We start from the raw sequence: 13,062 nt of genomic DNA on the forward strand, positions 1-13,062 counted from the left end.
CACTGATGATTGCCCACAGCCCCTCCCTGCCCCTACCCCCCTTTTGAGAGACAATATCTCTTTTCCCAATTGATCCGTGTGAGATTCCCTTTGATCTCTCTTCCTCTTAAAATTGGGGTTGTGTCCCTTGGAAAGAGGCCTGGAGCAGCCTCAGATTCAGGGGAAGCAGAAGAGGATGCAAAAAGTAGGGAGAATCTTCTGTGTTGTTGTTGTCTTGAAAGGGAACCTAAAACACCATCTCCACTATCCCTCCCCTGAAGGGAGCAGCCCAAGATCACTCAGAGTTCAAAGCAGCCAGAGAGGAATTTCCTTGGAGCCTCAATTTGCTTCCGGAGGTTTTTCAGGCTGAGTCCCTGGGAAGGACTCAAAATCAGGAGTTCTTCTGGTTGAGCCTTTTCCAGATCTGGATAATTTCCTAAAACTCTTGGAGAGGCTGCAAGTGTGGAATGTGAATCTCTGGGTTAAAACTAAGTGGTGGGAGATTTTCCTGCCCCTCCAAGTTTCTCACCCACCTTCCAGGCTCTGGAGGGGCTCAGGGTTAATTCTGGGGCTGCCGTTTCTGCAGAGACCCCAAAGGTGACGGTGAGCAGCCGGACGGAGGTGGAGGATGGGATGGAGACGCACATCTGCCGCGTGGATGGCTTCTACCCCAGGGAGATCGATGCCTCCTGGAGGAGGGATGGGGAGGAATGGCTGGAAGAGACCTTCCATGGGTTTCTGGCCCCCAACGCGGATGGGACCTACCACTACTGGCTCAGCATCCGGATCGACCCCAAAGAGAGAAGCCGCTATCAATGCCACGTGGAGCACGACGGCCTGCAGGAGCCTCTGGACTTGGAGCTGAAGGGTGAGAGGCTGCAGGGAGGGGAAGGCTGGGCTCTCTGGCAGGCTGGAGGGTGGTGGGGGAGAAATCTGGCCCCAGCTGTGTCCAGATGTGAGCATAGCTGAGCTTTCATCCATTGGTCCTTCCAGTGTTTGAGGCAGGTGAAGCTGCAGGGACCAGACCGTAGAAGTGACTTCGGGTGATGGAAAGGACAGAGTCCCGTCCCAATACTTGGCCGATCCTGATGAAATCCCCTCCGATCCTCTCTTAGGCCTTCCCTGTTTCTTTTCTCCAGCAGAAGAGCAGAAATGACGCTGAGCCCCAGAAAGAGATTTCCTCTTGTTCCCAATCCCTCTAAAGGACCAGAATCAGGAGGAGTCTGGGAGCCCCTTTTCTGAAGGGAGATGTTGGCTAAAAGGGATGAAGGGCAGCTGCCTTCAGGAAAGGCCGAGAGAGGCTGGACTGAGGCATCCGGAGTCAGAAAAGAGGCTCCCAAGTCTGAGCTTTTTCCCCATCAGAGACTCACTTTGATTTCCTGCTTTGAAGCTCAAAAGGTCTCTCTGTGTCGCTCCTCTAAGAAAGAAGTTGCACATTATTTTATGATATATGAATTCCTGAGGCTCAGCATAAAACCCAAGGAAAAAACCCTCTCTCAGAGAACTCTGCATATGCTCAGATGTGTCCTTGACGGATACTGGACTTCCAAAGTTGCAAAATTCAAATTAATTTTTTTTATTGATGATTGTCACCAGGATACAAGAAATACTCAAATATAATTGTTATGCTGATATCCAGGGCAGAATAAAATATTCCTTTTATTTTTGTTGTTATTTATAGCAGGCATCCATTTACAAGTGGCAGGATTGCTATTCAATGGGAATCCAGAATTTTGTGCAAGAGAAATTTAAATTTAAAGTTTCCTCCTCAAACCTTCTCCCCCCCCCAAGCAATACCACTTTATAATGCCTTGGTAAGACCATACTTGGAATTCTTCCTCCAGTTTTGGTTGCCACGATGTAGAAAAGACGTTGAGTCTCTGGAAAGAGTGCAGAGAAGAGCAACAAAGAGGATTAGGAGCCTGGAGGCTAAAATATATGAAGAGCAGTTGGAGGAATTGGGCATTTCTAGTTTAAGGAAAAGAAGGACTGGGGGTGACATGATACGTTCCAGTATCTCAGGGGCTGCCACAAAGAAGAGGGGGCTCATCCTATTCTCCAAAGCACCTGAGGGCAGGAGAAGAAGCAATGGGTGGAAACTAAACAAGGAGAGAAGCAACCTAGAACTGAGGAGACATTTCCTGACAGGGAGAAGAATTAATCAGTGGAATGGCTTCCCTTCAGAAGTTATGGCTTCTCCATCACAGGAAGCATTCAAGAAGAGACTGGAGAGCCAGTTGTCTGGAATGGTAGAAGGTCTCCTGCTTGAGCAGAGGGTTGGACTGGAAGACCTCCAAAGTCCCTTCCAACTCTGTTATTCTGCCATTTTTATGCTATTTTTGAACTGGCCAAAGAAATGAAACTGTACTTAAAAAAAGGCTAGGTGGTATGAGCTATTTTATTTCACATCATGAAATGCAAACACTCAAATTGAAGAAAAAAGATAATGTTCAGATCTGCCTAATTCCACTCAGAGTCGTGGCTTATTGGGGAAGCTTATAAAAAGAACAAAAATGTTTTTGTTTAACAAATTTTGTTGACATTATTGTGTTGGTGAAGTTTTTGTTTTGGAAGCTGCTATGAGTCAGAAGGTGGCAAAGGGCTGTTTTAGAGTGGAAAAGCTAAAGATGAATCCAGTTGCCTTCATGCTGGGCTGGTGTGAGAAGAAGGCAGCGTCATGAGGAAACATCCTCTAACAACGGTTATCAAGGCCTCTTCATGTTACCTTTAGAGGGACCCAAAAATGATCACATGGAGTTTTTAATTTGGGGTATTTCCAGCTTTCACTTCTTTAGGTCTCTTCCCTGATTGGGAAGATTGTTTGAGGTTCTCCTTCAATGATCTGCTCTTTCTCCCAATTCAGAACCAACCAATTCAAAATCCAACCTGGGTCTCATCATCGGCTGTGTTGTTGTGGCTGCTCTTGTCCTGGCGTGTGTGATTATTGGGACTTTGATATTCCTCAGTAAGTATCTTTTTTAAAGGTAATTCCTCCCAAATCTCTCCCTTTGGGGAGCTTCCTCTGGGCTTCCTTCTGTCCTGTTTTCCCAGCCCTCTAGGGGAGGATCTGAGATCTCAGCCTCTTGCTGGGACTCCAGTCTCGATTCAGCTGAGTCTGAGATTTGGGCAGTCCTGTCTTCTTCTGAGTTGGGAAGAGGCATCCCAGTTCCTTTGTCCCTTTCAAAGGCTTTGGTCAAAGAGCAGCAGAGAAGGATTTCCATGGAAACCTCCCTTCCCTCCCAGCTGCTCCTTCTGCTTCCCCCAATTCCCCTCCGTCCATCTCGGAGGCAGCTGGGTTCTCTTGGGGCAAATAAGGAGATAGATTTGTATTTTGAAGATCTTTCTGTCTTTATTGATGGGATAAAAGGTCTGTGAAGCATCTCTTGGGGTTCTTCCTCCTACAGAGGGAGAGTTTGGATGATCTCTGGTGGATTCTTCTGAGTTTTCACTGATTTTTGTCCTTGCAGAAAAATGTCAAGATGACTACAATGCAGTACCAAGTGAGTGAATTGTCCTCTTTCCATATAATTTACAACTTAGAACAAGCCTGTTCTCAACGTAGAGCAGGCCTTAGACCCGTGATGGCGAACCTATGGCACGCATGCCACAAGTGACACACGGAGCCATTTGTCAGGGCACGCGAGGCGCTGCCCTGTCAGCTGGCCAGCGCGCATGCGCGTGCTGGCCAGCTGAGTTCACCTTTTTAAAAGCTATTTTTCGCCTTTCTCCTTTATAGGAGTCTGGGGAGGGCGAAAAGAGCCTCCCCCGCCCCCCCGCCCCCCCGGAGGCTTCAGGGACCGTCCGGAGGCTTCCCTGACGCCTTCGGAGTGCTTAAAACCACCCTCCGAGCAAACCGGAAGTGACTTCTGGGTTGCTCGGAGGGTCGTTTTAAGCGTTCCGAAGGCTTCAGGGACCGTCTTGACGGCGGAGGGAGAGGGGACTCTATAGCCTTCCTGCCATGCGTCCCGCACAGGAATCCGTCCCCTCGGGGCTTTGCGCGGGCGTCACAAGGGTTAAGCCGAAAAGGGGGGAGGGGGAGGGGGAAAGCGAAGAGGGCTTTGTTGTCCTTCTCCTTCTCCTCCTTTCCCCCTCCGGCTCGAACACGGCGCCGGGGCCTGGCAGGCAGCGAACGAGTCGCAACCTGCCGACCGGAGGAAGAGGGCGAGAGGCCGGTTCCGTGAACGGCGGCAGAGGCGGCGGCAATAGTCGCAACTCGGCGGCAAGCCGCCCCCGCTGGGAGACAAAGAAGGGGAAAGGCGGCAGGCAGCCGAGCTCCGAGGACGGAGCTGACTGCGGGACTGAGCATGATGCGGCGCGGGGCCGCCATGGCTGGGATCGAGGCGGCTGCGCGGCCTGCCTGGCGTGGCGCGGCTAGAGGAGGCAGCAGCGGCGGCGGTGAGGGCGGTGCGGCCGAGGCCCGACGGACTTCCCTTCGGCCGAGCCCATCCTGGTGGCGGCGGCAGCGATGTGAAGGCAGGGCCCTGGCAAGCGCGCCGAGGCTGGGCGGAGCGGCGCAAGGACGCCGGGCCCGAGTCGCTGCGCAGCAGAGGCGATCCGGGCCCGGGCGATGGAGACACACGTGCCTGTTCAGGGACCAATAGGCTGGTCTCCTCTGAGAGGTTCATTAAGCTGCAGAGGTTTTGTGGTGAAGAAAGGATCAGGCCAAAGCTATTCCTGTCCCTATCCTGTCCTGTCCTATCCTATCCTCTCACTCTGTCTCTCTCTCTCTCTCTCTCTCCAATGCAGGGAGGAACCAGGCCACCTAGCAGCCTCCTCGTAGGTGAGTGGTCCCACTGGGGGCTGTGTGGGGAGGAGGAAGGGAGAGAAAAGAGGGCTTTGAGTTCCAAGGACCCACTGATGGTGAAGATGCATTGGGAAATCCCTCTTCTCTCTCCTACTCATATCAAGCACTGCAAGGTGAAGGAATTTGGGGGAGATTCAGAGGGGCTCTGCCTGCCCCTAAACACTGCAAGGCCAGACTGTGACTCCTTTTGGGATCCGACTCTCTTGGATCAGGAGGCTCAGAGAGCTGCAAAGGGGAGATTGGTCAAGGAATGACGTAGCAGCTCTCCAGAGGAAGTCAAAAGACACGGACACAAACGTGTTGTTTTATATACATAAATATATTTAACATTTATAGTTGCAGCAGACAAGATAGTCAGGAACATCATCAGGGAAATCAAACGGCAGACGGAACACACAGAAGAAAAAGGCGGGGGGAAAGGGAACCCCCTCTTAACACCCACAGCAACCAATCATAGCGTGGATTGCTTTGTGCAGAAGCCAGCTCAACCAATCAACTCCTGCCCATTGTGCACTTTCCTGTTCCAGTTACTGAATTTAATATCCTAAGAGGACTGGGGGGTCCTCAGCGCAGGAGGAGAAGAGGGGCAGATGAGGGGCTTCTTGGGGATCCTGCAGTCAGGGATGGAGAAGGGGTTTCACTCCTTGGAGCCCTCTGGGAATCCCTCCCTCCAGATGCTGAAGGAAGGCCTAGGGGGGACATAGGGGATGCATATGTCTCCGGAAGCAACATAGACTAGTATTGGATCCGTGTATTTGAGGGGGGACATTGGCGTTATGTAACTTGTGGGGCAGGTTCTCAGCCGCCTCAGGATCCAGTCCCAGCCCTGCCTCTCACTTCTTTCCACCTTGGAAAATCCGACCCGGCCGATCCCTCTCTTGAGGAACCAGCAGTTCTCACCAGTGGGATCAGCTGGGCAGTTTCGTCAGCCTGGGCGGTGGGATTCCTCCTCTTGGCTCCCTCCCAGACTGACCCTGCCTGCTTTTTCCCTCCTTTTGGCAGCACGAGTGGTCCTAGCATGAGGAGAGATGAGAGAAGATGGGATCAGCCTTCTTCTGAATTAGGCCGGACTCTGAGGAGCCCTTCAGGCCCATCCTTCATCTTGGAACCAGGATGTATTTGGGTGTCTTTCCCCATTGTTTTTATCCTTGGATCAATAACCTTTTGTATTAGGATTGAGGAACAGAGGAGAAAATGACATCTTACGTGTTTATAATTGTGGAATCAAAAGGATTCAAACTGGGATTAGGATATACTTTATTTTTTATTTATTTGTATCCTGCTGACGGCATTGAAGATATCTAACACACCTTCTCCTCCTATTTTCCTCACAAACAACCACCCTGTGAAGTGGGTTGGGGTCAGAGAGAATGACTGGCCCACCCAGCTGGCCCACCCCCTTTTCATTACAGCCAGGCTGTTCTTGGAAGTGGAGACCTCAAGGAGAAACATCTGGGAGAAGGAACCTTCAAGAAGAGGAGAAGAGTTCCGGCAGGCGAAGGCAACGGACGCGTGCGTCCGCCTCCCGCTGTCTCGGTGGGCTCCCCTGAATCCTAAGGGGAGCACAGGGTGCCTTGGAGTGGCGCCCTGCCATAGGGGCGGCTTGCTGGGACCCCCTGGAACAGCGGCAGCCGCGGGGGGGTCTCCAGCTTTGCCCCAGGAGCCGGGAAGTGCAGGGGGTGCACAAGCTTCGCCGAACGCAGCCTGGAAGGAAATGGCAATTGAAAGTTACAGCTGAAGCACGGAGAGGTGAGAGATCTCCCCGAGTCTTTTACTGTTCCTACTCTATTGATTGACTTGCAGGGGTTTTTTGGGGGGGGAGTCAAGATTGGAGGGGGGGGGAATTTCCACCCCCCTCGGAAAAGCGGCACTTGGAAAATCTCTCCCTTTTATGGGAGAGGGAGAAAGTTCAAAACTACATTCACTTCCCTTAAATAATGGGGAATTTTTTTTCTTTTCTGACTATAACTGCGAGAGAAAGGATGGCTGAACTGATTCTTCTCTAAACTATGTATGGGAACTTTGATCTTGTTGTTTCCTGACCACCTGTGCTGGCTGAGCCAAGATGGCCAACTTCCTCTTTCTTCTTTGTCTTTGTGAATGAGACTCCTCCCTTGGAAAACTTTGTGTGCTTTGAACTAATTTCCACCCCAGAGATCTCCAGGAGCCTCTTCAAATATGTCTTTCCCTTGGATTTGGAATATCCTGACCCACATATCTGCTTTAGTTTTGTATTAGAGGATTTATTCCCTTTTGGACTTGTTTGCCTGGTGATCTCTACTGGCTGTGCTTTCCCACAGACACCATTTCTTTGTATAGAACAATAAGTATCTCTGAGCTTCATGATGGGTCCAAAGAAGTTACAGCCTGGTAAGGCCTCATCGGCCCCGACATCTTCCACGTCAAGCCCGATTGCTCACCAGTCACAATTGGGGTCTTTTTTACAACCTAAAGTCCCTGAAGAGAGTTCAAAGGATTTGTCTATTCAACAGATGCTTCAATCTATCTTAAAGGGGCAGGATGAAATGAAAAAACAATTGCAGGACTTAAATGACCAGCTCAGAGAAACGAAACAACAATCTATACGGAATGAACAGAGGATAGGTGTACTGGAGGAGGGTGCGGTTGCGATGAGAGACGAGGTGAAGATAATCCAAAGGGGGAATGTAGAATTTGAAAACCACATGATAAAAATGGAATTCGAAAGGATGTCTTTTTTCCTTAGGTTCCAAAACTTGCCAGAAGTTGAGAATGAAGATTTTAAGGAGATTATGACCACAATACTAGCAGAATACATTAATAGAGATAAACAACAGCTCTGGTGGGATATTGATCTGATCTATAGGATTAATTCAGCCTATGCAAGAACACACAATGTTCCAAGGGAAGTTCATGTTAAATTTCTTAGAAAGATCACAAGAGATGAGGTTCTAGGAGCTCAAAGGGGAGGACCACTAAAATATAAGGATAAAGAAATAACCATTCTTAAACAGATCCCAAAGACAGTAAGAGATAAGAGAAGGAAATATTCATTCTTAGCCAAAAAATTATATAATAATGGGGTCTGGTTTAGGTGGTTGTTACCAGAAGGCATGTTGATTTTCTGGGAGGGCAGTAGAATAAGAATCAACACAGTGGTGGAAGCGGAGGCTTTCACTAAAAAACACAGTGCTCTCTCAGGTGCAATAGGGGATGGTACACAAGAAAGAAGGGAGGGAGGGGCTGAGGCTCTGCCAGTGGACGGGGGGGGGGGGGGGAGGATGCGACAACTAGAAGACTCAGATCACAAAAGTGATTTCAAACATTATTGCAATTGCTGTTACAATGTACCTTTATGGAAGTGATACAAAACAAAATGATTGAAACATACTGATGATTTAGTGTTAAACTTAAAACTGCTAATACTTATGCAAATGTTGATATTTTTCCATTCTTGTTGGTTAAAGTTGCGAGATTTGGGGGGGGGCTTCTAACCCCCCCCCCCCCGCACAATGTAGCTCTCAAAATGTTTTATAACCTTTCAACCCCTTTTCCCTGCAAAATTTGTAAAATCAATAAAAGTTTGCAATATAAAAAAGAAGAGGAGAAGACCCGGCTGAGTGACTCTGACTGAGGACATGCTCTGTTTCCCAAGTAGGCTGAGAGGAAAGGCTTGGTCAAATGAGAGTCAGAAGCTCCATAAAATTAGGGATGAAAGGGGGGAATTTTGAGGGAAAAGGAGCTTTGGAGGATGCTAGCTGGATCTCCTCTTGGTCTCCCATCACAAAGGCTCTTTAAGTACGAACCGGTTACGGAAAGAAACTTTGGATCCTTCTGTATCCTTTTAGGTCAGCTCTGCCTTCTGGCCTTGTGTGATATAAATACAAATTTTAAGAATTCTTTCCGATGCCTTTTAGCCAGAGCCATTTGGTTCAAAGTCAGAAAGAGTTGAGCTTCTCTACCTGTAAGCCGAGAGAGGGACTTTCTCATCCTCTTTTACTTCCCTTCTTTTCCAGCAAGTGATAGAGGATCCAGCAGTTCAGACCAGGGTAAGTCGGAGGGAGCAGCTGCTGCATGAGCCATTCTGTCCCTTTGTAAGACTTTGGGGGGGGATGAAGGGATGAAAAGAGGGAGAGGCCCCCACTTTTTAAAGGCCCCGCTAATTCATCCTCCCTGGGTTCCCTCTGAGTCTTCTACTGGTGGAATAATATATATATAATAATATAATAATAATAATGCATGGTGGAGCCTTGGCCCCCTCTGGAGGAAAGAGCCCCCCATTCTTTGAGGGGAAATAGGGAAACCACCAGTGAGGCCATCATCCCCAGTGGCTAGAGACTCCTCTGGTGGCATAGCTGAGACCTGGCTGACTCTGGAAGGGGGAGGGGTTCCCTCTCTCAGAGATGTCCCCATCCAGTTTAATGATTGGCGGCAACCGATACCCCAGGGCAGGGGATGCAGGATGCAGTGGTCATCTGAGAATCTCTTTTGGCACTCAGGAGGCTCCCACCTCACCTTTCTGGTTGTGAATTTTTGTTTCTGAATCTGGGCTCAGGGGAACAATTGGGCTTGTTGCTACTGTACCAGCCTCTTTCCTGCCTCAGCTGCTGGGGGCCATTTCAGGGTTGGCATGGAGTTGCCCAGGATTCTGGTCCTGGGAGATTTCAATCTGATGTGGGAATCTGGCTATTATTTCTCATTTTAAATATTCTACATGGCATTTTCTTGAATTTTACTGTAAGCTGCCTAGAGTTACCCTGGCAAGATGGGTGACACAGAAGTTTAGTGATAAACAAAAACAAAATAAATTTTAAAACAAATTAAACTTGACCGTATATTTGATCATCCAAGTTTGACAAATAGTTAATATAACAAGTGTAGCATTCAAACACTCAATGTTTCCTGATCGTCATTTATGGATTTTCATGCTATAGAAAAAGGGAACAGGAGATGGATTGCACAGCCATGTTGCAGAAAATGACCGGACTTAAGACGTCTCGAGATCCAGGAGAAGCTTATTGGCAGCCAGGTTCAGAAAAACTAGTCAAAGGCTAGTATTGCAAATTCTGAACAACCCTTACGTATCATCGAAGCACGCATTCTTATACATTCTCAAAGGCAGCGTAACACGGAAACAACTTATTTCTTACTGGTTATCTTGAGGAAAGAAGCCTTGTAAGTGGATATTGTCTTACTCCTCCTTTTGTCTTGGGCCACAGGTACAGACTACGTGTCTCTGTAAGAACTTACTGCACAGGTACAGTATAGGTGGTACCGTGCTCAGTAGTAGTAACTGTGAGAGGGATCTTGGAGTTCTAGTGGACAACCATTTAAATAGGAGCCAGCAGTGTGCAGCAGCTGCCAAAAAAGCCAACACAGTTCTAGGCTGCATAAACAGAGGGATAGAATCAAGATCACGTGAAGCGTTAATACCACTTTATAATGCCTTGGTAAGGCCACACTTGGAATACTGCATTCACTTTTGGTCGCCACGATGTAAAAAAGATGTGGAGACTCTAGAAAGAGTGCAGAGAAGAGCAACAAAAATGATTAGGGGACTGGAGGCTAAAACGTATGAAGAACGGTTGCAGGAACTGGGTATGTTTAGCTTAAGAGAAAGAAGGACTAGGGGAGACATGATAGCAGTGTTCCAATATCTCAGGGGTTGCCACAAAGAAGAGGGAGTCAAGCTATTCTCCAAGGCACCTGTGGACAGAACAAGAAGCAATGGGTGGAAACTAATCAAGGAGAGAAGCAACTTAGAACTGAGGAGAAATTTCCTGACAGTTAGAACAATTAATCAGTGGAACAGAAGTTGCCTCCAGAAGTTGTGAATGCTCCAACACTGGAAGTCTTTAAGAAGATGTTGGATAGCCATTTGTCTGGAACGGTATAGGGTTTCCTGCCTAGGCAGGGGGTTGGACTAGAAGACCTCCAAGGCCCCTTCCAACTCTACTATTGTATTGTATTGTAACTTTAGCTGAACTCTGGTTTTGGGCATTTGACATAAGAACTTTTACTGGAACTTTTACTGGACTTCTGTGGTTTGGGGCTTTTGACATTTTCCTGTTTTTGTACACGCCTTACAAGCAGGATCTTCTCTCTCCCTTCTGCCACGTCTTACTTTTATATTTTAATTCACATTTGTATCCTGCTTTAGCCAGGCTGCTACCTCCTTAACAATTGTACATATATTGTAAGTTTGCCAAAATAACTTGCTGTAAATAAATGCTTTTGTTTTCTTCCTTGTTTTCTGCACAGCAATAACCGAAAGACTTGGTGGCCACCACAAACCAGAAGTTCATTTTCTGGCATGTGGATACCCCTTGGGCAGCTCCTGTTCCTGATCACGGCCCAGACGGGCGTGCATGTGTGTGAAGTGCTCCCTTCTCGGTACTCGGTGCTGAAAAGGTTTACCATCAGTGGTCTAAATGCTATTTCCATTGCTATTCTTTCACTTAAACCTATAGCTAAGCCAGCACTGCAATCTCCAACTCATTACATTTTCACAGAGGAAAATTTAAAAAAGAAAACTTTCCTTCAATTTAAGCTTCAATCCGGGTGGCTTCCTGGATATGGTTTTGCCCTCAAAGTTCTAAATGGGGATTTCCAACACTGGTTCTGAATGCACCTGAGCCTCAGCCTCAGTCGAGCTGTAAGTAGGCAAGAGGCATTTGCATTTATGGCCTTCAGGTTCAGTGCAGGATGTTAGCCTAACATTACCTCTCTGCTATTTGGCAAAAGGGCTACCTCAAGGGAATTTTGGAGCAGAGCATGATTGAAAGCTTTTTTTTAAAAAATAAGTTTTTGTATCTGGGGACCCCTCTTGCTACTTTGGTTTGTTATTGGCTTCAAAAGATGATCAACTCTCCAGAGAGGGAGAGCAGCGAGAAAAGAAATCCCTACAGTCTTCGTAATTGTAAGGGAGAAAAGTGAAGCCCATCGTAACTCCTCTGCAGAGGCAGAACTGTAGCTGAGCCCGTAAACAAAAGTTGGTTACATGATTTGAAACTCCTCTGAAATTTCTCTGGGAGGGGCAAATGTAGTGATTTTCCAAGATGCGATGATGAAAGAAGCTTGCAACAGTGGCTAATTAATGCCCAAGTACTTGACAAACCTAAAATAGCTCCCTTATGAGTTAGAGCTATTTAATGCCTACATTAAGTCTTCTGATTAAATTAATTTGAAACACAGAAATCAAAACAAGGTTAACTTCCCACACAAACTCTGAAGGCCCTAATGTAAATATTTCCCCACTTAGGGGGGGGGAGGGGATTAGTGTCACTAGATAATTTGAGACTCTGGACTTCTGGTTCCTATGTTCCTCCCCACACAGAGCAAAACAAGTCATATTCCGTCACTTCAAAATAGGCTATGCCAGAGAGAATAAAGGGTTGAGTGCTAAGGGTATTTCTGCCTGTAAGGGTTACCCCCAGAATAACAGAATTGGAAGGGATCTTTGGAGGTCTTCTATTCCAACCCCCTGCTCAGGTAGGAAACCGGATACGATTTCAGACAAATAGTTGTCCAATCTCTCCTGAAAAACGTCCAGTATTAAGAGCAGCCACAAGAGCCCAAAAGCACCCCTGTAGGAAGTTGAAACCGACTCCTCTCCTAGGAAAGTGAAATATCCTGGGAAATATTGAAAAGGCAGAATATTATATTTCCTGGATAAGAAATGGAGAAACATGTTTTTGGGCAGGAAACAGACTCACCCTTAATAGCCCCCACCTTGTCAATGAGCCATTAAAGCCTGAGCTAGTCTATTCTACATAATGAAGGTAGGATTAGCCTTCCACAGAAACTCACCACATGACATCTGGGAACTCAAGCTTGGGACTCAAAAGACACACAACCTACAGTTAGCTCAGACACCCCTCCACCCCCCCCCCCAGTCTGATAACCAATCAGAATGCATTTGTTACACAGGAACAGGAAACAGGTGGGACCGAACATAGTAAAAAAAACACCAGGAACTCTCAACAAGCCCTTTCCCCCTCTTTTTCTTCTTCATCGAATATCTGGAAGCATTCTGTTCAGGAGCTCAAGCCATGTGATCCTGTCTGCCATTAAACCATCTTTCCAAGCAGCCTCCATGTTTCCAGTGTCTTTTTCCCCACTTGAAACTGAACCTAGAAGGACATTTCTTCCAACACCCCAAAAAGCCCCTTTCCGTTTCCTTTCCCCAAATAGGAGCTTTGCTTTTGGGTAGTGCTTTGTGTGCTGCAGCCTCTCTTGATTTCCTTGTTCCCATCCTGCCAAGTCCTCTCTTTGTTTTACGGAAAGGTTGCGGGGGGGGG

The 13,062-nt window shown here is 47.5% G+C and overlaps 1 protein-coding gene across 5 annotated transcripts in view; it reads left to right on the plus strand.

Moving 5' to 3' along the window:
* Positions 1-9,758, plus strand: part of LOC309383793 (major histocompatibility complex class I-related gene protein-like) — a 47,750-nt gene extending 37,992 nt beyond the window's left edge. Inside the window, exons 4-7 of one of the 5 annotated variants that reach the window (XM_081936696.1) lie at positions 566-847; positions 2,843-2,944; positions 3,447-3,479; positions 4,726-4,759. In XM_081936696.1, the coding sequence (XP_081792822.1) occupies positions 566-847; positions 2,843-2,944; positions 3,447-3,479; positions 4,726-4,745 (437 nt within the window). In that variant the 3' untranslated portion in view covers positions 4,746-4,759. Of the gene's footprint in view, positions 1-565; positions 848-2,842; positions 2,945-3,446; positions 3,480-4,725; positions 4,760-5,785; positions 6,162-8,788; positions 8,814-9,696 lie in introns of those variants that run through there. The other 4 variants (XM_081936693.1, XM_081936692.1, XM_081936695.1 and 1 more) reach the window with 4 other exon arrangements.
* The last annotated feature ends 3,304 nt before the right edge of the window (positions 9,759-13,062 follow it).

This window comes from Natrix helvetica (assembly GCF_964273705.1).
Source record: "Natrix helvetica genome assembly, chromosome: 1".
NCBI classification, from domain to species: domain Eukaryota; kingdom Metazoa; phylum Chordata; class Lepidosauria; order Squamata; family Natricidae; genus Natrix; species Natrix helvetica.